This window comes from Rhincodon typus, chromosome 12 (assembly GCF_021869965.1).
Source record: "Rhincodon typus isolate 14 chromosome 12, sRhiTyp1.1, whole genome shotgun sequence".
Taxonomy (NCBI): domain Eukaryota; kingdom Metazoa; phylum Chordata; class Chondrichthyes; order Orectolobiformes; family Rhincodontidae; genus Rhincodon; species Rhincodon typus.
In genome coordinates, this window is record NC_063343.1 from 57,734,780 (window position 1) to 57,761,334 (window position 26,555).

At 40.1% G+C, this 26,555-nt stretch overlaps 1 protein-coding gene across 5 annotated transcripts in view; it reads right to left on the reverse strand.

The window, feature by feature from the left end:
- Positions 1 to 725: 725 nt before the first annotated feature.
- The window catches only part of g3bp1 (GTPase activating protein (SH3 domain) binding protein 1), a 30,864-nt gene continuing 5,034 nt past the window's right edge, over positions 726 to 26,555 (reverse strand). For all 5 annotated transcript variants that reach the window (XM_020512504.2, XM_020512503.2, XM_020512502.2 and 2 more), the window contains exons 4-12: positions 25,094 to 25,267; positions 23,375 to 23,465; positions 16,724 to 16,817; positions 14,008 to 14,188; positions 11,648 to 11,749; positions 8,955 to 9,057; positions 4,618 to 4,746; positions 2,379 to 2,497; positions 726 to 1,896 (exon numbers count right to left, since the gene is read on the reverse strand). In XM_020512504.2, coding sequence (XP_020368093.1) covers positions 1,630 to 1,896; positions 2,379 to 2,497; positions 4,618 to 4,746; positions 8,955 to 9,057; positions 11,648 to 11,749; positions 14,008 to 14,188; positions 16,724 to 16,817; positions 23,375 to 23,465; positions 25,094 to 25,267 — 1,260 coding nt within the window. In that variant the 3' untranslated portion in view covers positions 726 to 1,629. The remainder of the gene's footprint in view (positions 1,897 to 2,378; positions 2,498 to 4,617; positions 4,747 to 8,954; positions 9,058 to 11,647; positions 11,750 to 14,007; positions 14,189 to 16,723; positions 16,818 to 23,374; positions 23,466 to 25,093; positions 25,268 to 26,555) is intronic.

Below are 26,555 nucleotides of genomic sequence, written 5' to 3' on the forward strand. Positions count from 1 at the left end.
ACCACAAAAGAAGTCTTCAACATTTGTGATCCTGGCACTATAACAAATGGTACATTAAAAATGAAATACAATGTTTTTAACAGAAGTAAATTCAGCAGACCAATTCATGCTCAACAAATTGAAAACTGCCAAGTATAACTAATTCGCAATGAACGTTTCATATTCTAAAAGCAAACTCAGCTGAAACTCCAGTTGAAAAAATGGTATAGATTCCATTTTATTAAAAGAAGCGAACAGACATTGCTTCGCTAGCAAATGAAACAAAAACAACATACAATGCATGTGTGGAGTAAGCTCCTACAAATAAAAAAATGGATGAGCCACAACCCATGCACGTTGCTCATCAGCCATAATTGTTCTGTAAGAAATAACAATAATGAAAATCTGCCAAATCAACATATCCGAGAGCTAAATGTTGCTACATAACTTGTGTTTCATGTAGATCACCTGTGCTTGCTATTCCAGTGTTTTTAACTAAATAACATTCGTAAACTAGGTTTATTTTGTAACAGTTGCGTTTTAAATGCAAACCATTTAAGCTTTAAGGTTGTAAGGAACTCCAGACTGCACATAACATGTACCTGAACTGAATTATGAACCAATGTAGCCCAGTTTAAGACTACTTAAAATAAAATTTAACCATTAAGTATTTTCAGTACAATTTTACTCAAACACCCACCCCAAATGGCCTTCTTCCCTGAACAAACACCACAAAGTCGTGCATATTGAATAAAGCAATCTACATTTATTTGTACAACTTTGCCAAGATTGGAATGAGAGATAAATAGAAGGCACAACCATACGCTTTACAATACAAACTAAACCAGAAAAGTTTTCAATTTACAGTTTAAAAAAAATTCACAATTCCAGAGGAAACGTGTCTTGATGTCAAGTATGCCAGAGTTGAATGTTTTTAAAAAGTCCCACAGTAAAAGAGATTCTTCCAATGATAAAAACAAAAAAAATTAAAAGAAAAAAGTTGAAGACTTACATCTATTGTATTAGTCCACTCCTGATCTTAATAGCACAGCAGTTCTGCACAGGAACTGATAACTTGCTCCAGTTTACAGCATTGCAGCTTATCATCAACCATTTAGTGATCACACAGGTTCCGTTCCAAATACAGATAGCACTGTGTTCCCCATATCGAATAGGGGAACACTGTGCCAAGTAGACAGAGTGCTTTAAAAATTGCCGAGTGCTACATTACAAGTTTTTCCAAAGATGGATGTCTGTGCAAAACAAAAAGCAACCTGGTTTCCAATTTAAAAAATCTGCACCAAATTTCAAGGGTCAACACGTTCCTGGAGCAGCTGGGAGGCAGCAGGTACTAAAATCCAGTTCATAGCTGTTAGTCACCCCAATCCATTGGAGTCAGAATCTGTCTTCAAATCAAGATTCTGGTTTTAAAATCCGTTTTCCTTAAACAAATAAACATTTCAGACAGGATGTTTCGTGGGACGACGACTACTACACAAGTCGAGAACAAAAGAAAAGGCCATTTTCTGTACTGAAAAAATGATAATCTGTACAGGTCGAAATCACATTCCAAAAACAAAGCTGAATCACAAGAGCATGAGAGAGAACATCTGTACCATCAGCTCACACCAATAGCCAGTGAGGGTACTTTCAGTGGCGTGGCCCCGAGAACCGAGGCTCTCCTTGTCCACCTCCTCTTCCAGCTCCTGGTCCTGGCTTCTGCGTAAGTCCTCCTCTGGACAGACCACCCCGGCCCTCCCGATCACGCATCATTCCACCGCCAAGCCCACCACGGGGTCCACCAGGTCCTCTTGGTCTATTTTCTCGGCGGTCATCGCCCCTACGCTCACCTTCACGAATAGGCCGTGTTTTCTTCTCCTCCACATTTAGTCGGAGCTCTCCTCTGAACTTAATGGGCTGTAGGGAAGGAGAGGGCAAAGAAGTAGATTTGAGAAAAATGCTTCACAGTCCCTTTTGTACATATTTAGCTCTTGAATTTAAACAAAAAAAAAAACACACATTCTTATTCAACCACGAAATACTGAATCTTCAATCCAACTCAGTGCAGCAGTGTAGACATAGGTTTCAGAATAACCATGTACTTTCTAATCAATTTCTTAGAAATTAAAACCAGATTTTCTGGGTTTTAATAAGCAAAGTTATATTCCCATTCTGAAATCAAAGTCTTAACTTATCATAATGGGAGATGTTCCCCTCAATTATATCTAATATTTCATGAGGAACGATAATTAAAAAATTTAAAAACTGTGTACTAGTAGCATATTGAGGGAAGAAACACCTCAAGCCACATCAATCATAAAGATATGAAAAAATAAATAGAATGAACAAACGGCTTTCCTTCCCGAGAACAAAAAACAGTGTTCTCTATTATACATTACCTTGCTGCTCAGGATCTTCTGAACCGGCTCTGGATCATCAAAAACCACAAATCCAAAGTTGGGCAGCTTTCCACCACTACTCTTGGTGTTAATGCGAAGTTCCACCACATTGCCGTATCCTGCAAGAGACAGGGAATTATGCTACTGATGCCCAATACAGTTTGTACTCTCTTATGCATGTCAGAATTCAGCAAGTGCATTTCCAACTAGCTGATGTCCTACACTCCCCGTAGGTGGTGAAAATTAACAATTAGATTTCTCCAAGCAACTGTTTACAGCCTTGAACAAACAGACTTCAGCTTTAAACTGTCTGCAGAGCATTTTGTTCTGCACATTCTATCAAGATGTTTTGTTTCATGGGAAACAACCTAAATGCAGGAAGTATTACAGTTTAAAGATGGTAGAATCACTCAAAAACAAGTTTGTAGTGCAAAAATATTACTATTTTGTTCCTTTAGATGTAAACAAGTTTTTTTGTTGAAATTCTAAACAATGTAAAGTTAAAACAACAAAAATAATAGTGAAGCTATCCCCTTCAGAAATTTATTTTCCAAGACTCATGAAAACAGAAAACAACAGGAGTAGGCTTTTCAGCTCATCCAGCCTGTTCTCCCATTCAATACAATCACAGCTGATCCTCTAACCTAATGCCATACTCCTGCTATCACCCCATACCCATTGACACCTTTAGGTGTCTATTTCTTTCTTAAGTATATTCAGTGACTTGACCTCCACACCTTCAGGTATAGAATTCCACAGGTTCACCACCCTGTGAATGAAGACATTTTTCCTCAACTGTCCGAAATGTCTGGCCCTTGTGCTAGACAACTCAAAAGAGAACAATCCCTGACTTGCATCCAGTCTGTCCAGCCCTGTCATCCTTTATTGATTTGGCTCAATAAGATCACCTCTCATTCCTCTAAATGTCAATGAATGCAGGCCTCGTTGACACACTATCACATGGCAATCCTACCATCCCAGGCATATCTCAATCAAATGTATATTTTACCACTATTTAAGAATTAGAGACCGATTTTTTTTTTCCATAAGCTTCCCTGAGGTTAGTACTGATAACCTACACTTTAAATATCAGCAATGAACAATTTTATACCTGAAGTAGTCACATACAAAATCAACACTTATCAAACTATAGCATAATGAACATGGATTTTTCCCCGATTCAATCAGTTCTAAAATGCATGCTTCTTATTTTGTAACTCTTGCATAATGTACAGAAGAGCACAAGCACATATTTCCAAAGAGGCTAACAGTGCCCAGACAATAATTTAAGAAATAATAAAAACTGAAGCAAATAAAAGCAAAATCTTATGAATGCTGGAATTTAAACAAAAACAAAGTGCTGGAGAAACTCGGCAGGTCTGGAAGCATCTGTGGAAAGACAGGCAAAGTTAAAGTTTCAAAGTGATTCAAATCCACTTTGATTTCTTTAGGAAAACAAAAATCATAAGAGCTCTCTATAAAGTGGTTTCATTGGTGGCCTTACAGTAATGCACCACATACCAAACAGTCAACACTCATTACTCAGGAGTCATTGGACTCAAGCATATTGTGTTAAACCAAATGGACTAGAAGGCTCCAGATACTGCCTTCAGTATATGTCGTTTTAGTTAATCTCAGTTAGTACAACAGTTGCAGTGATAACACATTGTGAAGCTGGAGGAACACAGCAGGCCAGGCAGCAGAGGAGCAGGAAAGTTGATGTTTCAGTTCGGGACCCTTCTTCAGAAGGGTCCCAACCCGGAAAATTTAAAAAAAAAATCAACTTTCCTGCTCCTCTGATGCTGCCTGGCCTGCTGTGTTCCTCCAGCTCCACACTGTTACCTGACTCCAGCACGTGCAGTGCTTGCTATCTCCCAGCTGCAGTGATGGGTGCCCTGCATACTCGGATCCTGAAAAGTCTGATAAGGCCAGGATCAGCCTCAATACAATGTCCTTACAAGTAGCTGGGTAGCAATGACTAAATTTACATTTGAAGAACAGCCAACTAAGTACAGAATTAAGGTGAGTGGCACAATATAACTTAGTAATAGTGTATCTAAAGGAAACTCAAAACTAGGAAAAATGAATTCACGCACCATTATTGAAGAATGCAATCTAATGTGAATGCTCTGAATACAACATTGTACACATTACAAAAAGGCTAAAAAAGGGGAGATTTTTAGCAAGTCATACTTCTGAACACATTGCGGTAAACTAGAATAAAATGGATTCAACAGACCTGTGAAAAATTCTTTCAGCTCCGTTTCATCAATATCATGAGGCAGGTTCCCGACAAATAACTGATGACTGTCTGGGTATCGGATTGTGCGTCGTGTTTCCGTATCCCCTGGTTCATTTTCACTCCGACCTGAAACAAAGAAACCTACTTTCAAGATCCTCTAGCATATCCTTGAACACCAAGTTCAAAAGCATTTAAATCAAAAAGTAGTGATCAGCATGTTCTTAAAGCTCCTACAAATATCTGATGAAGATTGCAAACCTGTACAATCTGCTTGCATTTCTCTCATATAGAAAGGTCTGTGAACAAAGTCCACTTCACCAAACTAAGATCTGAAATGATAAAATGCACTATCTACATATAACCAACTAGGAAAATATAACATATAATTGTTTGCTTTTGAACCAACTCCAACAATACTTTACCGAACAGTGGTTTATTTCAGATTATCCAAGGCCTTGTTTTTCCACACAAATACAGAACACCCCCAAACAACTAGCTAAAACTCTTTGGGGAAAAACTCAACTGTTATCTCTCTGATCAACTCTGCCAACACTTACAACTCAGCTACTTCTTTATTCCTTTACCTATTCCCCACTGTTAAAAAGTGTATACTTCTGTAATAAATGACAAAATTTTATTTTAAAAACTGCCTCAAGATAATCATTTCAGAACAATTCAGACTGAAGTCATAAACCTAGGGAATTCTGATCTTCAACTTGTACAACAGCCCGGAGGCATATCTTGTAGGCCCAAACAGGAAGGAATCCCCAGGCAGCTACAACAAGCTGTACAGTCTATCCATGGATCCTTCTACTTGTTCCTAAACACTCTGGATTCAAGTCAGTCAGTATTGTGCAATACGCACATGGCAAGTAGAAATCCTACAGCTTTTTGATTTATTATTGTAATCAATTCTCAAGGTGTAGGACTGCACTTACCAAACCTTTTTCCACACATGACTCACTTTAATGCTTCAGACTTCTCTTCAGCCCAAAGTTAAAATTGTGGGGGAGCACTGTGGGAGCTGCTGAGTAGTAGCTGGAGTGGGCTCAGATACTGTAAAAGGCTGGGGAAGAGAGGGTCAGTTTTTTTTTGAGGTAAAGCTTTGACTGGGAATGTGGGGAAACTAGATGTTGCACACTGAGGGAATTTCTCAAAAATAAAGCTATTGTTTTCCTTTTTACAACAGCACCAATCCATTAGGCCACACCCATAAAACATTCAGCTTTTGAAGGAGCCTCTCAAAAATCAGTCTATGCCCATAAGTGGACACTGCTGCTCCAAATATCGCAACCCAAAAATTTCATCTTACAACCCACTAGGGGTGAAGAAGGAACTCAACTGGGTCTGTCTGGAGACCAAGTTTAAAGTAATATTTCCATTTAGCTGTTGCCCTTTATATAGATAGAGGAGGTTGCCACTATGCATCTTGCAGCATGTGGATGCAAGGTAATTAACATTTAGGTTAACAGAATAGGCATTAGTGAAGCATACTGCTTTTGCCAGGGTAGTGTCCAACCTCTTAACTATGACTGCAACTGCACCTATCCAAGAAAACGGACCAAATTCTGTTCAGTTCTTGCTTTTGATGGCATTAGATGTGAGGGACCCATTAAAGAACACCCAGAATCTGATCTGCTGTAGCTGGCAGAGCTGAAATTCTGGTCAACAGTAAATCACAGATTTGAGAGATGACTCAAGAAATGCTAATTCCATTGAACGTCAAGGTAGGGTTCAGCTCCTTTTTATGGCAGAAGTTTGCTGACATCACAGAACTAGGTAGATTGAGTCTACAGACCCTGTACTAACTCAAGTTTAACTGAACGAGAAGGGATCTCATTCAAACGCATAGAACATCTGACAGGGCTGAACAGGGGAACTCTAACAAGGGATCGCAATCTCAGGGTATGCAGTAGGCCATTTTAGACTCAGTTGGTGGGAGGGGAATTTCTTCAGTGGATGGCAAACCTGTGGAATTCTCTACTTAGAGGCTGTGGAGGCCAATAAACAAAATCTTTTTGAAGATAGATAGGTGTCTAGAACCTGAAAAAGATGTCAAGGGGAATGGAAAGAGGGGACTATAGCGTAGGGATAGAACATCAGCCATAATCTAACCACATTCAGTGATGGCATTACCTTCACTGAATTCCCCCCTGTATAAACGTCCTGGGGATTACCAGTGACCAGAAACTGAACTGGACTAGCCACTTAAACACTGTGGCTACAACAGCAGGTCAGAGGCAACAAATTCTTCAGTAACTCACTGTCTCCCCAAAGCCTCCCCACTATTTACAAGTCAAGAATGTGATGGGATACTTGCCACTTGCCTGCAGCTCCAACACACAAGGTTTGACACCTTGGAGGACAAAGCTACTTGACTGGCACATCCACTTCCCGTACTACCACTCACAGTAATGTATATCATTTGTAAGATATGTTGCAGAAATTTGCCACAGCTCCTTAGACAGCACTTTCCAAACCCATGTTCATCCTGCCATGTAGAAGGTAGAAGAGTTGCAAATACAAGGGAACATCACCACCTGAAATTTTCCTTCCAAGCCACTCACTAGTCTGGCTTGGAAATATATCCTTTAGTGGTGTTAGTAGCTCAAAACTTTAGAACTCCCACCCTGGTCAAAACATTTCACTTGATTTCTGGTGTGCATGTTTAAAAAAAAATCCTATGATTGGACAGCAGCTTTAACAGGCTCAGCAGCCAGTGGTTGTGGCAGTACACAAACTGAGCATCAGTAAATCGTGTTATCAACAAGCACACACCAAGTCCTCCTGACAGCACTATAGATGACTCCTTCCATCACTATGTTGATGAATAGGAGTCGGGCAATTGGTCATTCATTTGTTATACTTTCTGTATAGGATATACACAGGCAATCCAGCATATCACCAGTATATGCCAGTGTCACAGTTGTGCTGGATCAGTTTAACAAAGAGTTCGGAAGCAGTAATCTTCAGCACTGTAGTTAGAATAATCAGTAACTTTGGCCGTGACCAGTACACTCAGACATAAAATAACACTGTTGATTACAAGTTAAAGGCTGAAAACTGGCATGACTAGCGATCAGGAGCCCAGCAGAATCACAAAGGATTACCCTCTGCAGACATTTAGTCAAAGATTGATGAAAATAATTCAGCCTAAGTTGTTTGCCCTCACACAGTGCGCTTCATCACCATTGAGCATTATGGTGATGGAGCTACCTCCTTTCACAAATTTCCTTAATTTGCAGTAAACCATTGAGGTGGTGTGCTGATTATATAATACTTATCTGTTTACAGCCTGGTGCTTTTTCTTTTTAGCATCTTTTAAGTCATTTAGTGTAGATTCAGAGTTGATACAAACCTGTCAAACACCTGGTACTACCCCCAACACGTTCCTCTACTATTCCCTCACAGAAGCAAAACTTGCTAACTGACTGGATGGTGATAACAGAGGAACGCTTAGTCATGACGTGGCTGTTTGGAATGTGAATGTTCATGCTATTAAAAGATAAAACTGTAGTTCACGTGCCTTCAGGCCAAGATCAAATGTTTACAGCGCTCATGAAAATTAACACGAAACCATTCACAGCTAAATCATTAAGATGGCACCAGTCACTCAAAATGCACAGTACAGGTAATCTTTCCAGATGCCAACCTACTTTAACTGCTGTATTTTGAGTTTAGTTGAAAGGTCACCTCCTCAAAGGCTCTGTTTCCATTACCAAATCACTAATAAGACATCATATGCCTCAACTTAAAGAAAAATTTTAATGTTTTACAGCCAGGATAAAAGGAGCTATGGTTCCAAAAACAACAATTCTGAATCTCCAATTTAGTATAATAAAATAAAATTTGAGCATAAACATAATCTGTCCTTAAAGACTGCGGTAACAAACAAAAGGTCAGTGTTTCAATTTCATCTTAAGAACAAGATTTACTGTGAAATGAAATTTAGCATAATCGTTTTGTGTAAAATAAATTTATTGTTCAGTCTTAACCATAAATTGATAGATTGTGGCGCTGCATAATTCTGCTGCAATTGACAGCCCATAGCATCTCATAACACCCATGCCTTGAGTTGCTGAATCAGTTCTTCGTCAATCCACCTAGCATTGTGAAATTGAACATGAGAACTGGTCTGTGTGTACTCTTCTACAAATACTCCTGTAAATTTACATCCACGCAAGAAGTTCAAGCCGGTATGCTCATGTTTATTTTCTAACTACCTGTCATACAGTTGTATGTCTGCCATACATGCTTATACAGTAAGTGGCAGGTATCCAACTACTGCTAAAAACAGTACTGCCACCATAATTTCTTGCATAACAGCACGTTACCTGGTCTGGGGCCCCGAGGTGGCACACCCTGCCGTTCCCTAATGCGCTGATCACGAGGCCTTGGTGGTGGAATCTGTATTTCTGGTTTTGTCTCTGGTCGGGGCTATAAATAAGCAAAAAGAACTCTGCTCAGATTTCAAGAAAAATCCAAGCAATAAAATTCACAAAAATGCTGCAAATGCAAGGTTACATGTCGAGGATTCAGTATTTGAAACCAATGCAACAGGGTGTGAAACAAAGAACAGTACAGCACTAGGACCAGGTTCTTTGGCCCACCAAGACTGCACCACACATGATGGCTTTCTAAGCTAAAAACGTTTTACCTCTATGCAGTCGGGTATCCCTCTATTCCCTGCCTATTCATATATCTGTCAAGATACCTCTTAAACGTTACTATCGTATCTGTCTCCCCGACTCCCGCTGGCAGCACATTTCAAACAAACATTACCCACGGTTTAAAAAACTCATGTTCTTTTAATTTACCCCTAACGTTAATGTTAAGCCTATGTCATTTAGTAATTGACATTTCTACATTGGGAGAGAAACTCCGACTATTCATACCCTTCCATTTTTAAAATTTCTATCAAGTCGCCCCTCATCCTTTGATGCTCAACTGAAAACAAACCTCTCCTTATAGCTAAATATTTCACCACATGATTTTGTTGTGTTTTTTTAATCAGTGCAGAAAAAGGCCATTTGCTCCATCATGTCTATGCCAATCATCAAGCATCTATTTATTCTATTCTGACTTTTCCCCCCCAATTCCCTATCCCAGGATACGAGCACTGCAGATGACACAGACATGATGGGCCTAACAGCCTCCCTCTGCACTATAGTAACTGGGATTCCAGCACCTGGCCCATATTTTGCAAGCTACGGTGTTTTAAATGCTCACTGGTTCCTATCTCTAAAGGGTGAAAAGGTAGTGGACACTGGAGGCTACATATTCAAAGAATTCAAAGCATCTGCTTTATTCTTGTAGCCATATTTTTCATATGAACTGGCTGATCCAGCTCAACTTCTGGTCAATGGTAACCTTTGCAGTATGTTGATATTTGGAAGATCCAGTGATGGTCATCCATTTAAATGCCAAAGGCTGATGGTGCGATTCTCTTGATAGAGATGGTTAATTGCCTGGCATCTGGATGTCGGCCCAAGTCTGGGTACAGTCCAGGTCTTGCTGCACACGGGCACAAGCTGTACCAGTACCTGAAGAGTCACAAATGTTGTGCAATATTCAGCAATCAGCAAACATCCTAACTTTCGATTTTATGGACAGAAGATTACCGATGAAGCAGCTGTTGATAGCTCTGCCTATGACCCTACCCTGAGGAACCCCTACAATGACCCCAAAAACCATAACCAACTCCTTTTGCACTAGGTATGACTCCAAGTCAAGAGTCTCATTGACTTCAGTTTTGCTCAGGCTCCTTGATGCCTTATGCAGTCAAATGTTGCCTTGACATTAAAGGTAGTCACTCTTGCATCGCCTCGAGTTCAGCTTTCTGTTCACGTTTGGACCAAGGCCGTAATGAGCAGTGGATCCACGATAGAACCCAAACCGAGCGCCAGTTAGCAGTTTATTCCTTTGCAAGTGCAACTTGATAGCTCCAACAATGTCCTCTGCCATTATTTGGTTGATGATCAAGAGCAGACTAATAGGACAGCAATCGGCAGAGTTGGTTCGCCCTGCTTTTTGTGCACTTGATACAGCTGGGCAAATGTCCACATTGTTAGGTATATGCCAGTGCTGTAACTGTACTTTAATAGCTGGACTAGGACGCAGCTAGTTCTGGAGCACAGATCATATTACTATTTCATGTTGTCAGAGCCTAACGTATGGAGTATCCAGTGCGTGCAATCACTTCTTGATGTCATGCGGAGTGAATCAAATTGGTTCAAGATAGACACCTCTGAAGCTTAGAGCCTCGACCAACATTGAAAATGCAGCTTCACCAGGTTAACATTTCATTTTTAAGGTATGCATGCTGCTGCTTCTGGCACACCCTCCTGCACTCTTCATTGCACCAGGGGATGGTCTCCCAGTCTGATGCTAATAGTAGAGTGGACGTATGCCAGGCTGGGAGGTTACAGACTGTGGTTTAATCAAATTCTGATGGCCCACATCATGTCATGGTTGCCCAGTTTTGGTTTGCTCAATCTGTTTGAAGTCTGTCTCATTTAGCGCAGTGTCAATGCCAAAGAACAAGATGGAGGAAGCCTCAACATCAAATAACTACACACTTAAGGATTCAGCCAGCTTGGTCAGTAGTGATCCTGCTTAGCCATTCTTGGCAACAGGCATTGAAGTTTCTCATTGAGAATCCATTCAGTGGCCTTGCCAAGGTCAGTGCTTCCTCCAAGTGGTGCACTACATGGAGAGGTACTGATTCATTGGTCAGGATTAGGTGGCAATTAGCTGGAGGTACACAATCAACTCCAGTGGCTGTGCATTTAGCAAGGAGGAAAACATATCCCAGGGTCCTTGATCACTATTCAGCAAGCACATGTTAACAGATGGTGGTATTGGACTTGCAGATGATCAGTAGCTGTTTTGGTAAAGAAGAAAACAGCATCTGACATCAAGTGAGCTGCACCTCTAGCAGTCATTGGGAAAGGTAATGGGAGAAGGAAATTGGAATGAATTTAATAAATTGGACCGCAGCTCCAACATTAATGATTTAATGCATTACCTGTGGCGTTGGCGCTTTGACAACATGAGGTGGAATTCCAGTGGTAGGGACAATGCCACTAGGGGGAAGGTTCTTGCTGGTTACTGAAGCCCAGGAGAACGTCTGGAGAGAAAATCAGTGAAGATCGTCAGAAACTAAGAACCAATTAGCAGTTTACAATAAATGCCAAAAATGTCATAAATAACATACTTTACTCAGGATCTTCAGAAACTGAAACAGGCCAAAAATTAAACTATTCAATACTCTGTACCGGTTATAACTCCGTGCAAGTGAGCAGGTTTTCAATTGGTTATAACTAGACTCCATGTATAAACAATAAATTCACGATCAAGGATGGGGGCAACCCATTAAAAGACCACTGTTTGAAAGAGGTTCAATGAACAGAGTTGACAGGACACCAAAAGCAGCACCAGGCATACCTAAAAAGGTGTCAATCTAGTGAAGTTACAACACAAAACTACTGACATGACAAATAGCAAAAGCAGGTCACAGAGCTACGGAATCTCAACTGTCAGATCTAAGCTCCAACATCCAGTCACAAATAGTGGAGGATAATTAAACTAGGAGTAGGAGACGACAGCTCCACAGATAGCCCTATTCTCAGTGATGGGGAAAGTCAACACACCAGTGCACAAGGCCAGGTTGAAGTATTTGCATCTGTCTTTAACTAAAGGTGACAAGTGGACAATCCACCTTAACCTCTTCCTGAGGTCCCTAGCATAACAGATTTCTATCTTCAACCAATTTAGTTTACTCCATGTTATCACAACTTAATAGGGAAGACTTGCAATAATAGAGCCTGACTATATCAAAGGCCTTCACAAATGTGCAACGACCCAATTAAATCACCAATTGGATCTATTTGCCTGATGAATTACTGTTTATGACAAAGTAATTCACAACAATCCTGCAATAGTTCTGAATACATGTGCTCCAGAACTTGTCATGCCTTGCTAAGCTGTTCCATCAATGTGGAAAACAATTCTGTTATGTCATATATTTACAAGTCAGATAGCAGATATAACTTGGCTAATCACTGCTACGTCAGACTGCTCTCAGTCAAAGTGATAATGGGGTCAACTACAGTTCTACCTAGTGACACATTCAGCAACAACCTACTCGCTAGTGTTCAGTGTGGGCTGTACTTTGGCTTCTAACTCATTACAGTTTGGTCTAAAGATGAAAGAATCAAACTCCAGAGGCAAGTCAAGAGAGTGTCTTCACTTGACATCTAGGTACTCCAGCTGAACCGGAGTCAATGGAAAGCAGGGGAAAACTCCTCTGCTGCTTCAAGACATACTAACACAAAAAGAAAAATGATTATGATTTTTGAAGATCAGTCATCTCAGTGTCAAGTCAAAACTGTCCGAGTGCAACTGGGTAATGTCCACAGCACAACTTTTCAGCTGCTTCATCAACAACCCTTTCTTCACAGGGTCAGACGTGGGGATGTTTGCTGATGATTGCACAATTTTAAGTACCATTCATGACTCCTCAGGTACTGATGCAGCCTTGGCTACCAGCTGTAAGACCCAGGCAGCATTGAGCTTGTGCTGAATGGTGGCAAACTAACATTCATGCCATGCAAGTGGCAGGCACTGATCAACTCCGTCAGAATCTCACCATCTCCCTGAGAGTCAATGGCATTAACAACGTGGAATCCCCCAACATCAATATCCTGTGAAGGTTACCACTGACTAGAACTAGTTCAGCCACATAAATCGCATGCCTAAAACAGGTCAGAAGATGGGAATTCTGCAGCAAGAAACACACCTCCTGGCTCCCATCCAGTGGGCCCAAACTGGAATGCAATGGAACAGTCTATTTTTGCCTGGATGAATGTAACTCCAACAGCACTCAATAAGCTTGACCAGGAAAAAAAACCTGCTTGACAGGCACCCCAACCACCAACAATATGCACTCCCTTTACCACTGACACTGCAGCAAACTACACCATCCACAAGGTGTACCATAAGAAACCCACTAATGCTCCTTCAATTGCAGCTTCCAAATCCATGATATCTGCCACATAGAAGGACAAGGGCAGCAGATTCTGGGGAACAAAGCCTGCAAGATCCCCTCCAAAGCACACACCATGAAACATAACTTTATTGCTATGCATTCTACTGTGGTTGGGGAAAAATACTCAAACTGCCTTCCTAACAGCACTCTGGATGAACCTACATCCCAATAACTGCAATGGTTTAAAAAAAAAAAAAAAAAACTTACCACCACCTTCTGCAGGGTACTTAAGAGATTGGCAATAAATGCCGGCCTAGCCAGTGACACTCACATCCATACATGAATACATAAAATTAAGATCACAATACCTACAGCAAATCAAAGATAAATATTCATACCCTGGAATCTTCAGCTACAACAGGTGCTGGATCTGCAGGTGGTGGGGATGGAGATTTTACTACAGGGTCCTCAGCAACTTCCTCCTCCAACACAGGCTCAGGCTTTACCTCCTCCACAGGTGGCTCTGGTTCCGGTTCTGATGCAACAATGTGTTCTTCTAAAGGTTCCTCCAATCCATTACTGTATTTGGATGGTGAAAGAAGAGGTAGTGTATCCAGATTAAATAAATCAATTAATTAACTATTGTCCAGCAATCCAAGTATCAGCATCATTAATTTCCTACCATCAGTCAAGAAGTGCCTGGTGGACATGCAGTTTCATTATGAACAAGGCATGTTTGTCTTCCCTAAAATCGTCCTAATGCCTTTCGATAATGAGCATGCTACGGGGAATAAACAGGACTAAGAACAAAGTTATGCCTTTCTCAGTCACATTTGTAATACTGTAAAGGCCTTAAAATAGTGAGCGATTAATGAACACTTCTTCAGGGAAATCATAGACGTGCAAAACCTATCCAGTAGTGACTGTGGGGACCTAAATTACCTAAATAGTAATTGAAATAATGAAGAAATGGAGTGAAAGGAAGGGGGAGGAATTTCTGACATCTGTAGCATGTTGCTATAACTAGCAGTTTATATAGTTCAGGTGGATCGAGTGTACTGTAGGGAGTATTTAGTCAATAATGATAAGGTTTTGAATAGTGATGGAGAAGCTGAAGGAAATTGAATGTAGACCATCAAGATTGAAAAAGGCTAGCTTCAGTGAGATGAGAAGAAATCTGTTCAGGATAACCATAGAGTCATAAAGGGCTACAGCAGAGAAAGAGACCCTTTGGCCCATCACGTCTACACCAGTCAAAAAACACTAATTATCTTAACCCAATTTCCAACACTTGGCTACAAGACTTCTATACCTTGGAAGCACAAATGTAAAAGTGAACTGGGCCGACCCATATACTGTTGCTACAAGAGCAGGTCAGAGACTAGGAATCCTGCAGCGAGTAACTCAACTTACTGCTTAAAGTCTGTCCACCACCTATAATGCACATGGCAGGAGTATGGTGGAATACTTTACCCTTCCCACTTCCTCCACCACCACTCTGTCATAGTAGCATGTACTATTTACAAGATGCAGTGTAGAAATTCACCATGACACCCCAGATAGCACTTTTCAAACCCACAGCTACCATAATCAAGAAGCACAAAGACACCATATATACATAATACCACCACACGCAAGTTCCTGACCAAGTCAATGACTATCCTGACTTGGAAATATATCACCGTTCCTCCAGTGTTGCCCAATCAAAATCCTGAATGTCCTCCCTAATGGCATTGTGGGTATACCTACAGCACATGGACGGCAGGGGGTTCAAGACAGCAGCTCATACCACCTTCTCAAGGGCAATTAAGGACAGGCAATAAATGCTGGCCTAGCTAGTGACACCCACATCCCACAACTGAATAAAAAAGTACTGAGTGAAAAAGATTAGAGACTAAGAACCCTCTGCAGAACATAGGTACACCAACAGCACATCACTTCAGCACTATCACTACCGCTGAAAACATGTAAAAATCTAGACTAACCCTATTATTGTCTAACCAAGTGAAAGTGGTTTCATTATCAACTACACTGCAAAATACTGTTAGTATCCATCAAAATTAATTTCAAGTAAATGGTCCCAACAGCTAGAGTTCTAAAGGCCATTAATTTGTATTATTTAAATTTTAAGAGCAATCATGATTCAATCCATCTACTCAGACACCAATTCCTATGGTGTACTATTGTTCGAACTACACGCTGTAATTCAATCTTGTAACTAGTAACTATCTAGTAGCTATTAAACAGGAAGGCAAAGAGGAACAATGAAATATATCATCAACAAAAAAAACAAATCTTTTACAGACACATCAATAAAAGGAAGGTTAAAGGGTAATAGGTATGTTAAGGGATGGACTGGATAATACCACAGGCAACAATAAAGAAATGGCAGAAATATAATTGGAGAGGATGCAGGAAAGATTTACAAGAATGTCACTGGGACTGGAAGATTTGAGTTATAAGGAGAGACTGGATAAGCTAAGTCTTTTCCACTGGAGGGTACGAGGTTGAGGGGTGACTGCATAGAGATTGTTAAAATCATCAGGGGCACAGATGAGATGAATCTTTTCCCTAGGACTGGGGAGTTCAAAGCTAGAGGGCATAATCTTGAAGAGAGAAAGATTCATAAAAAGGCACCCGAGGAACAACTTTTCCACAGAGTGCTCCATACGTGGAATGAACTGTCAGAGGAAGTGGTAGATGCAAGTTCACTTACAACATTTTTAAAAGACACTTGGAGAGGTACATGAATAGGAAACGATTAGAGGAGCACAGGCCAAATGGGACTAGTTTAGTTTGAGAAAATTGGTCGGAATGCATGTGTTTGACCGAAGGGTCTGTCACTATGCTGGATGAATCTATTCTCACTTGAAAAATAAAGCTGAGGGGTGATCTAATAGGGGTCTTAAATTAGTGATGGTTTTGAAATATTGAAAGGCAGACACAGAATGGTTCTTCACAAGGGGAAAACAATGCAAAGTCAGCAAAAGTCTTAACAGGAAACTCAAGCATATAGCATAAAGCATTTATAGGAAAACCACTAAATGTGAGTTTCTAGATATTAAAATGAAGATATTAAAATGAAAAATATCAAGCAAAAACAAAGAATATTACCTCACAGCTGGATCATAGTAAACTCCACTATCATCTTGCACAGCTTCTGGTGATGGCTGACGCTCTTCAGGTTCCTCTACTTCTTCCTCGGACTCTGCAATAAATCAGGCAATAATCAACTCACTTTCATAAGCTTATACTATTGCCCAAAGAGGCAACATGATCCCAGATGTTTGTACAATGCCCAGATATGCCTTTCTGAACCACATTCATTAAACAAAAACCGCCTGCGTTCATACAAATTTTATTCCCTTACGGGCAGGTACAAATATTATTAGCTAGGACAGCATTTATTGCCTTTGCCTAACTGCCCTCAGCACGAGGTGGTCAACTAATTTTTTGAAGTGCTGTACTCCATTTGGCGTAGGTAACCCACAATGCTGTTAGGGAGTGTGTTCTAAGATCTTGACCCAGCAACACTAAAGGAACAGTAATATTGTTCCAAGTCAACATTACGTATCGCTTGGAGGGGAATTTGAAGGTGGTAGTATTCTCATGCATCTGCTGCTCTTGTTCTGCTGGGTGGTCGAGGTTGCAGATTTGGAAGGTGCTGTCTAAAAAGCCTTTAGTTGCTGCAGTGCATTTAACAGATATATAGACTGCTACCACTACACGACAGTGACGGGGGAGTAAACATTAAGGTACATTTTTCCTGGATAGTTCTAAACTGCAGTGGCAGGTCTTGGGGTCAGATGGAGTTACTCAACACAGAAATCCCAGACTCTGACCTGCTTTTATATGGCTCAGTTTCCAGCCAACAGTAATGCCCAGAATGATAATATTGCAGGATTCAGCAATGGCAATGCCACTGAATATATCTGGGTGATGGCTTGATTTTCTCAGAGATAGTCACTGTCTGGTACTAGTGTGATACCAAGGTTAATTGAAATGGTGAGACTTTTACGTAATTACGGTATGAGCATAATAGAGGGATTAACTAACTTCATGAAAACAGGACGTAGTAGCAGCTTGGGTAGAGATGAGAAATGATAAAGGCAAGTTACGTGTGTGTGTGGCATATAGACACATTTACAGCAACCATTGTAGGATGATATAAAGGGATAAACAATGGGAATTTGTCAGAAAGGTATGGTGATAATTCTCATGTTTTCTTTCCCCCATAAATATACTGAAAAATCAAATGGGCATAATTAGCCTATATACAGAGTTCTTAGATTTTTTTTCAGGCAGTATCTTAATACAGCATGTTCTGGGGTCAGCCAGATAATAGGCTATACCGGATGTGGCAGTGTCTAAGATTAGATAACATACGATTAATTGACCTTTGTGACAGCATCTGTAGAACTGAATTTTACAATCAGTTTGAGGGAGAGAAGATTGTATTCAAGACTAGCACTTTGAATTTAATTGAGGGCAATTATGATAACATGAATGCAGAACTAACAGAAGTGAAGGGAAAAAAGTACTAGGTTAATGAACTGGAAGATGCAACGACAGGACATTTAAGAGGAAATTTCAAAATACAGGCAGTTCCCAAGTTGCGAACACATTCCTTTCTGGGCTCTGCTTGCAAGTCTACATGTAAGCAAGTCGGAACACAATACAGGACAATATAAAGGAGCTGTACGCAAGTTTAGGAAACACTTGTACATCAGGTTCTTAAAATTGCATTCCTACGTGAGATCGAGTTCGTAAATTCAAAACCCCCGTACAAGGAATGAAGACATTCCAACAAACAGTAAATATTCCAAGGGAAGGCCCCGTGGTCGAGTGAAAATGTTAAATATCAAATTTAAAAGCATTTAATTACACAGAAATAGGTGAAAGGTGAAGGAATAGAAAGAAAATAAAGACAAAGAACGACCAGAAAATCATTAAGGAGGGAAAATTAAATATGAAAGTGAGTCTGCAAGTTAAAAACAATGGTAAGAATTTTAGATATGTTAAAAAAATTTTAGCCAATTGAGCATTGTCATACAATATACTGTGAAATTAATGGAAAATAAAGGAGCTGCAGTTGAATTGAACAAATATTTGCATTGGTCTACACTAGCAGTAGTAATGTCACAGAACTAGCTGTAAATGGGAGGAAGTCATGAAAATTACAATCACCAGGTACCGAGTAAACTATTAAAGTCAGCACACTGACAAGTCCCCAGCACCTGACAGACTTCACCGTGACAGAAAAAGCAGGAAACTATAGGCCAATTTGCTTTACATCTGTCATGGGGAAGACGCTAGAAGTTATCAATGGCATTATAGCATAGCACTCAAAAATTCAAGGCCATCAGGCAGAGTCCTATAGATGGGAAATCACATTTGATCAATTCATTGGAGTTGTTTGTGGTGGCAACATTCTGTGCATAAGGGGAAACCAGTGGATGCACTGTACTGCACTCAGGTATCTCACAGGTTACTGGGAAAAATAAAACCTCACAGTGAGTAACATTTGGCATGGATGTAAAATGCAATAGCTAACAGACACAACAGTAGATAAACAGTTCACTTTCTGATTGACAAGGTATCAGAAAGTGGTGTGCCAAGATTTTGATTTGCTCATGACACAAAGATAGGTAGCAAGGCAAGTTACGAACAGGACATAAGCAAGCTAAAAAGATTGGTTAAGTGAGTCAAAAGAGATCTGGCAAGTGGAAGTACAATGTGGGAAAGTGTAAAATCAACTATTTTGACAAGAAAAACAAAAAAGCACCTTGCCTAAATGGTGGTAGATTGCAAGGCTCAGAGATGCAGAGGAACTCGGGTGCCCTAGTAAATGAATGTGGGTACAACACATACCAAAAACACTGAAGAATGTTAACTTTTATTCAGAGGGGAACTGAATACAAAGTAGGGAGGTCATGCCTCAGTTATGCAGGGGATTGGTGATACTCTTGGTGACACTGTGTACAGTGTTGGTCAGCTTATTTAAGAAACGGTATAAGCTCATTGGAAACAGTTGAGGACAACTGGACTATTACCCGAAATTGAAAGTTGTTTTATCAGGAAAGGTTGCACAGGCTAGACCTTAATCTGGTTTAGAAGAATAAGAAATGTTTTTAAAACACAAGACAATGAAACACAAGTGGTCTCAACAGGATGGACCTAGAATAAATATTTCTTTTTACAGAAGAATCTAAAACTAGGGGTCACTTTAAAATTAAATGGGTTCCTCATTCAAGATGAAAATGAACAGAAATTCCTCAAAGTGTTGCCAATATTCAAAACTCTTCCTGAAAAGGAAATGGAAGCAGTCTTTGAATATTTTTAACGGCAGTTTCTTGACATGCAAACAGGCACAAGGATAGTGGAGACAGGCAGCAATGTGAAGTAATCAGATCAGCCATGAGCTTGCTTAATGACAGAACAGACATTAAAAGACTACTGCTCCTTTGTACGTATGTACTTGTCACTTAATGGCTGAATTCTCATGTTGTCCACCCTGGAATTGGATCACTGTAGTAGGAGTAGCAAATGGGGCCAGACATTGCACACAATCAGCACACATCAAGACTTCTGACATTATGACAGAGTTAAAGTAAAAGTAATTGACAAGCAACTGAAGTTGAGCCTAGGATACTATCTTGAAGAACATCTGCAGTAATATCCTCTGGCTTAGATTATTAACACCCAACAACCACAACCATCTTCCTTTGTGCCAGATATGGCTCCAGGAGTTGTATCTCAGATTCCCATTTCCTTTATTCATTCTCGGGATGATGGAGTCACTCGCTAGGCAGCATTTATTGCCCATCCCTAATTGCCCAGAGGGCAGTTAAGAGTCAACCACATTGCTGTGCGTATGGAGTCACATGTAGGCCAGACCAGGTAAGGATGGCAGTTTCCTTCCCTAAAGGACATTAGTGAACCAGCTGGGTTTTTCTGACAATCAACAATGGATTCACAGTCATTATTAGATTCTCAATTCCAGATATTTATTGAATTCAAGTTCCACCATCTGCTGTGGCAGGATTTGAACCAGGTCCCTAGAATGTTGTCTGGTCTCTGGATTAACAGTCCAGCAATAATACCACTAGGCTATTACCTCCCCTATTGATTCCAGTTCTGCTAGGTCTCCGTAATGCTCCACTCAAAGTCTGCACTCTACTTCTCCTCGAATTCAGCTTTGGCTAAGAAATAAAGGCAGGTTTCAAGCAGATTTCAAACTGAGCAGCAAGTAGATTATTGTTGAGTGCCACCTGATGACACTGTTAGTCAACACCAGCTTACATCACTTGGCTGACAATTATGGGTAGACTGAAGTGATGATAAATGACAGAGTTGGATTGGTCTTGCTATGTGCACGGGTTATAATTGGGCAATCTTCCACATTTCTAGGTGGATGCCAGTGTTATAACCATATTGAATAGCCTGGCTAGTTCTGGAGCACAATAACCCTCCGTACTATTGCCGAAATGTTCTCTGTACCCATAACCTCACAATAACCTGTGCCTTCATAGTCTCTTGATATCACTTAGAACGAATCAAAATGGCTCAATAAGTGCTGCTTGTGATCTGGGAAGCTCGAAGCCAAGATTGACTATCCAATCGGAATTTCTGGCTGATGATTGTTCCAAACGTTTCTGCAAGGTCTTGTGCACTGATGTGCTTGGCTCCCCCATTTTAGGGCAGATGACCAAATGCTTGGTGGCAACGGCAAATTTCAATGGGTCTTAAAACAGACAGACTGCATAAAGGTTCACAGAGAAAATTCTTTGGAAGAGGAATTAATGCATGGTCACTGATATGGATCACTGAAAATGTGGAGACCTGAATCAGCACAAATATTTCTAGGGCTGGAGGACGTCAGATAGCAAGCGTTAAAATTCTCGTCTCGGTTTAAGAACAACCATTAGGCATTTCTTAACTACAAGTTAGCTCAGAAAACAGAGGTGGATGGGTGAACAAGATTTAACATTGATTAGGACACAGAGGATCTGAAATTTTCAAGTTTACATGGAAGGCCAAGTGCACTGGAGTACTCTAGATGTCTAGGGGGTAGGTGGTGCTGGTAGTAGTGGGTTGGGGAGCCTTTAGTCAGCAGTTTATCTTAGGGCCAAACATGGCCTACGTTTGAGAACCTTCCAGTTCAGCTTCGCACAGTTGCCGGGGAGACTGTTACTCTCCATAAACTCCAACCTTGTATTTTCAGATGATCTTGCTTCAAAAAAGATATTTATGTGAAGTAGGTCATGTCACACCTGGATCATTAGAAGACAGCAAAAGGCAATGTTGCAGAAGAAGAGAAACCACTGAAGTTGGTGCTTGGGGCATACGAACATTATGAATATTTGGGCCACATCTGGATAGATCAAAAAGTGGGATTAGGCAAAACCAGCCTCACCAGTTGGACAACAGCAGTCATTTTTAAATGGTGTCATTAATGATGCCAAAAGCTACAGACAGGTCAAGAATGTAGAAGAGGGATCATTCACCTTGGCTACTGTCAAAGAATGGATTTCTCGACAAGACCCATTTCAGTACTATAGTAGGATAGGGATCTTGACAGAAAGGGCCAACATGCCTTTAGAAGTGCCCTTTGGATTGTATTTTCACTACAGTCCACATCCTTTAGAAGGAAATTAGGGTGTATGTGGTTTTTAATGTCCAACATACTATCACATGAAAAGATTGTACATTGAAAGCTTAATTGAAAATTCAGCCTTTACTTGAACACTACCACCAGTTTTTGTTTTAAAAAGATTTCATATACACTGATCCAATTAAACATCATGGCCAGAGTTGATTTTTAGAACTCCAGCTGCAAGCAGTTAAATTAGTCCATGATCATATGCTTTTAGTGAATCTTACTGTTACATGATATCAAGCTATATAGCCCACTAATCTTGAGAGATTTTAAGGGCTTGAAATATTTATAACTAGTATATATTTTGGCTTAGAAAGGGCATATAGAATTGATTAGCATTCAACATAAACACACAAGTAATTGGCATCAATTTAGAAATCTTGAAAACATCACCAATTTCAAATAATAAGTAAAAATCTTGTGTCAGCTATTTGGGTTAGACATCAGGGTCAGTTAGTCTAGTTACGTAGAGTATTAAGTTTGATAAGCAACGTTCCAGAAACTACTTCCAGGACAAGGAGTCAGAATCAGCGGAACAAAGAATGGACAGATGTTGAAGGTTACAGACGTAGGGAAGAAGAAACGAGACAAGGGGAAGAAATAAAAACAAGATGAGAATTTAACCTTTAAGCTCCAAGAGATCACAAGCCAAACAAAGTTTCTGAGAAAAGATTTTGTTGCAGCCCTATCATCAAATACTAGACAAGATAATTTGCACTTCACAGTCCAAATGATAACAATAACTATGAAAACACTTATCGAAGGAAGACAGAAACCAAAAGGTATTGAAAATATTTGAAATATACCAATGGTTAGTATTAAAAACCAATTCATAAGTAAGCTTGTTAGAATAGTCTGTGGATACCTGCAACCTGCACTTTAAAACTTTCCCAAGTTAATAAAATTAAATATTAATTTAATATTCCTCACTAAATATTTATGATTGATGCCTTATGTTTATGCTTACTATGCTACTGAACAATATTGCAGACAACCAAGTTACCCATTGTTTAAAATCAATTTTAACATGGCATGAAACTCATGAGTAAATAATGTGGCTGTTGCACATTGCTAATTTCAGAGATTACAAACATGTATTTTCTCACCTTCTGGAGGCTCGGTGTCTGAATCCCCAAAGACTTCATCTTGATAGCGGAAAATATCATTGTGGACATAAAACTTGTTTGCAACAGAACCCTGATAGAAACAAAGATGGGACAACAAATAAAAGTAAATATCAATGAATATTTTCTTCCTCCTTATATCGTGTATCTCACTCTGTACTATGCTCAATGTTAGCATCACAGGTTAAATATGTGGGCAGTATCGTATAACTGGAAAGACTGAAGAGGGGCCTGAGAAAAATAAAATAAAATTAGATTAGATTGGCTTAACTTCTTTTGTTTCTGTCCATGCCCCATTTTCAAAAGATTGATTCCTTGGTGGAACTGCATTCACAGGTACCCACCACCACCTCACCAAGTGGCCAATTTCCATAGACCAGCCACAACAGCAAGTCACAGCACACTAACTACAGAAATCAAGAGTCAAGCTGGGATTTCCCCCCCCCACAACCTCCTCACACCGTGAAACTACTGAACATTGACTTCACTGCACATCAGAAACACGAACACAGCCTAAGAATATCATTAGTAAGGCAAGAAAATATGGTAACTGGACAGTGCAAAAGATGCAATGGCATCACAATTGAGTAACTAAGCTTATCAAATAAGTGGCATGCATTATTCATAGTTTTAAGAAAGGGAAATTGTGGTTTATAAATGTAGGAGTTGACATGGTGTCACATAGAAAGGTTTCTACACAAGAGCCCATGATGTTGGGGTAATAAAGTAGCATCGTTAGAGTACTGGTTAACTAACTGGGGACACTCGACAGAGTAAACGCCAAGCATATGTTCCATGTCATGGGGGAATTTGGAATGCTCAAAAAGTTTAGAAGCTACCCCTTGTCCAAAGCACAGAAGGGATTTTCTCCTCCAGAGGTTATTAACAAGTGAAGCCTGATCAGTAGATATATGAAAGATGAGCTAGATGGACCTGTAAGCTACCAGGGCATTGAAGTTATGGCAGACCAGCAAAAAAAATAGGAGTTAAGGCCATAGTGAAGTTAGTTATGATATTATGGAATGACAGAGTAGGGGCCAACATACTTAAAAACAAACCAAAGAACTGGGGATGCTGGAAATCAAAAACAAAAACTGCTGGAAAATTCAGCAGGCCTAAGAGAGGTCAAGAGTGTGCATGTAGCGATGCATGGCATTGAGTGTGGATCTCAGAACGTGGCGCAAGGATTGAGCATCTTCTCCCATGTCCTAACCCCTATCCCCACACACACCAGGCTTGTCATCACATGGGCTGCTACCACAACTAACCCGCTGTCAGCCATTAATGTTCCCCATTAGCAGCTACTGATTCTTCCAGGCTGACTTTTACCCATTCCTTTGTCTTCCTAACTACTCTTTCTCTTGCCTCCATCTCCACTTATCATGTAGTCCTCCCCCAACCCTAGCTTCAGCACATATACCAACGTTTTCATATCTACAAATCAGTTCTAACAAAGGGTCACTGGACGCGAAGCGTTAACTCTGCTTTTTCTCAGTAGATGCTGCCAGACCTGCGAAACTTTTCCAGCAATTTCTGCCAATATATTCAATTCGTTTAATTATCTTCCATTTATAGAAATATAATAAAACACAAGTAATAAGCTTCAGTCAGTCAGTACAATGAAACAGTCTCTCTAATCAGAAGTCTCATACTTCAAAAGAGGGACTAAGGCTTAAGACATTATACAGCCAGTTCTCATACCTCCGGAGCTAGAACAAACGTTTGCATGAAGCGTCTCATTGGCTGTCTGTTGTTTGACAGCTCACCCATGACCTGTACTACTACTCCATCATTCAATGTAGCGTGAGCATCCACATGCTTGATCTTTGTGTGGCAGTCACGGAACTGAAGAGACATAACTTTCTTATGGATTTCCTATAGAAAGAAAAAATCTAAACTGAAGCTTTCATATAATAAAAGATCCTAATATTTTAAACTCCGAGCACAATTTAAAAAAACATTTTTGTTGTTACTTCAAACAAAGATCGATCAGATAGATATAATAGAAATCAATTTTGACATTTATGTTTGATTTGTGAAACAGTGAGCATCTTGCAGATTTCTGCTCAAGCCATTGTACTTCATACTGTAAATGACACATTAAGACATTGTGACAATGTGAATTGACTAAAAACAGAATATAGGGCAAAGGTCAGTCACATCCATAGGTTGTTTTTCTCTATAGATGCCGAGTGACCTGCTTCATTTTCATACTTTGCATTGGATTAGCAGCATAAACGTTACTTGGCTTTTCACTTGCTAGGAATTCAGCTAAGTTACAGAGTCAAAGAGATGTGTAGCACAGAAATGGACCCTTCGGTCAAACTAGTCCATCCCAAATTAATTGAATCCCATTTGCCAGCATTTGGCCCATATCCTTCTAAACGCTTTCAAACATGCAGCCACCCAAATGCCTTTTAAATGTTGTAATTGTACCAGCCTCCACCACTTCCTCTGGCAGCTCATTCCTTTAACACACCACCTTCTGGATGAAAAAGTTGCCCCTTTGGTCCCTTTTAAACCTTTTCCCTTCTCACCTTAATCTTATGCCCTCTAGTTTTGGACTTTCCTACCTCGGGGAAAAAGACCTGACTATTCACCCTACCCATGCCCCTCTTGATTTTATAAACTTGAGGTCACCCGTCTGCCTCTAATGCTCCAGGGAACATAACCCCAACCTATTTAGCCTCTCATTACAGCTCAAACCCTCCAACCCTGGCAACATTCTTGTAAATCTTTTCTGAACCATTTCAAGTTTAACATCTTTCCTATAGCAGGGAAAGGAGAACTGAATGCAGCATTCCAAAAAAAATGGCCTAACCAATATCCTGTACAGCCACAACATGATCTCTCAACTCCTAAACCCATTGCACTGACCAATAACGGCCAGCATAACAAATGTCTTCTTCACTGTCCTGTTTACCTGGGACTCCACTTTCAAGGAACTACAAACCTGCACTCCAAGGTCTCTTTGTTCACCAATACTCCCTAGGACCTTACCACTAACATTTTAAGTCCTGCCTTGATATGCCCTACAAAAAAAAAGTAGCACCTGGCATTTATCTAGATTAAACTCCATCTGCCATTCCTCAGCCCGTCTGATCAAGGTCCCAATGTAGTCTAAAGTAATCTTTTTCACTGTCCATTACATCACTAATTTTGG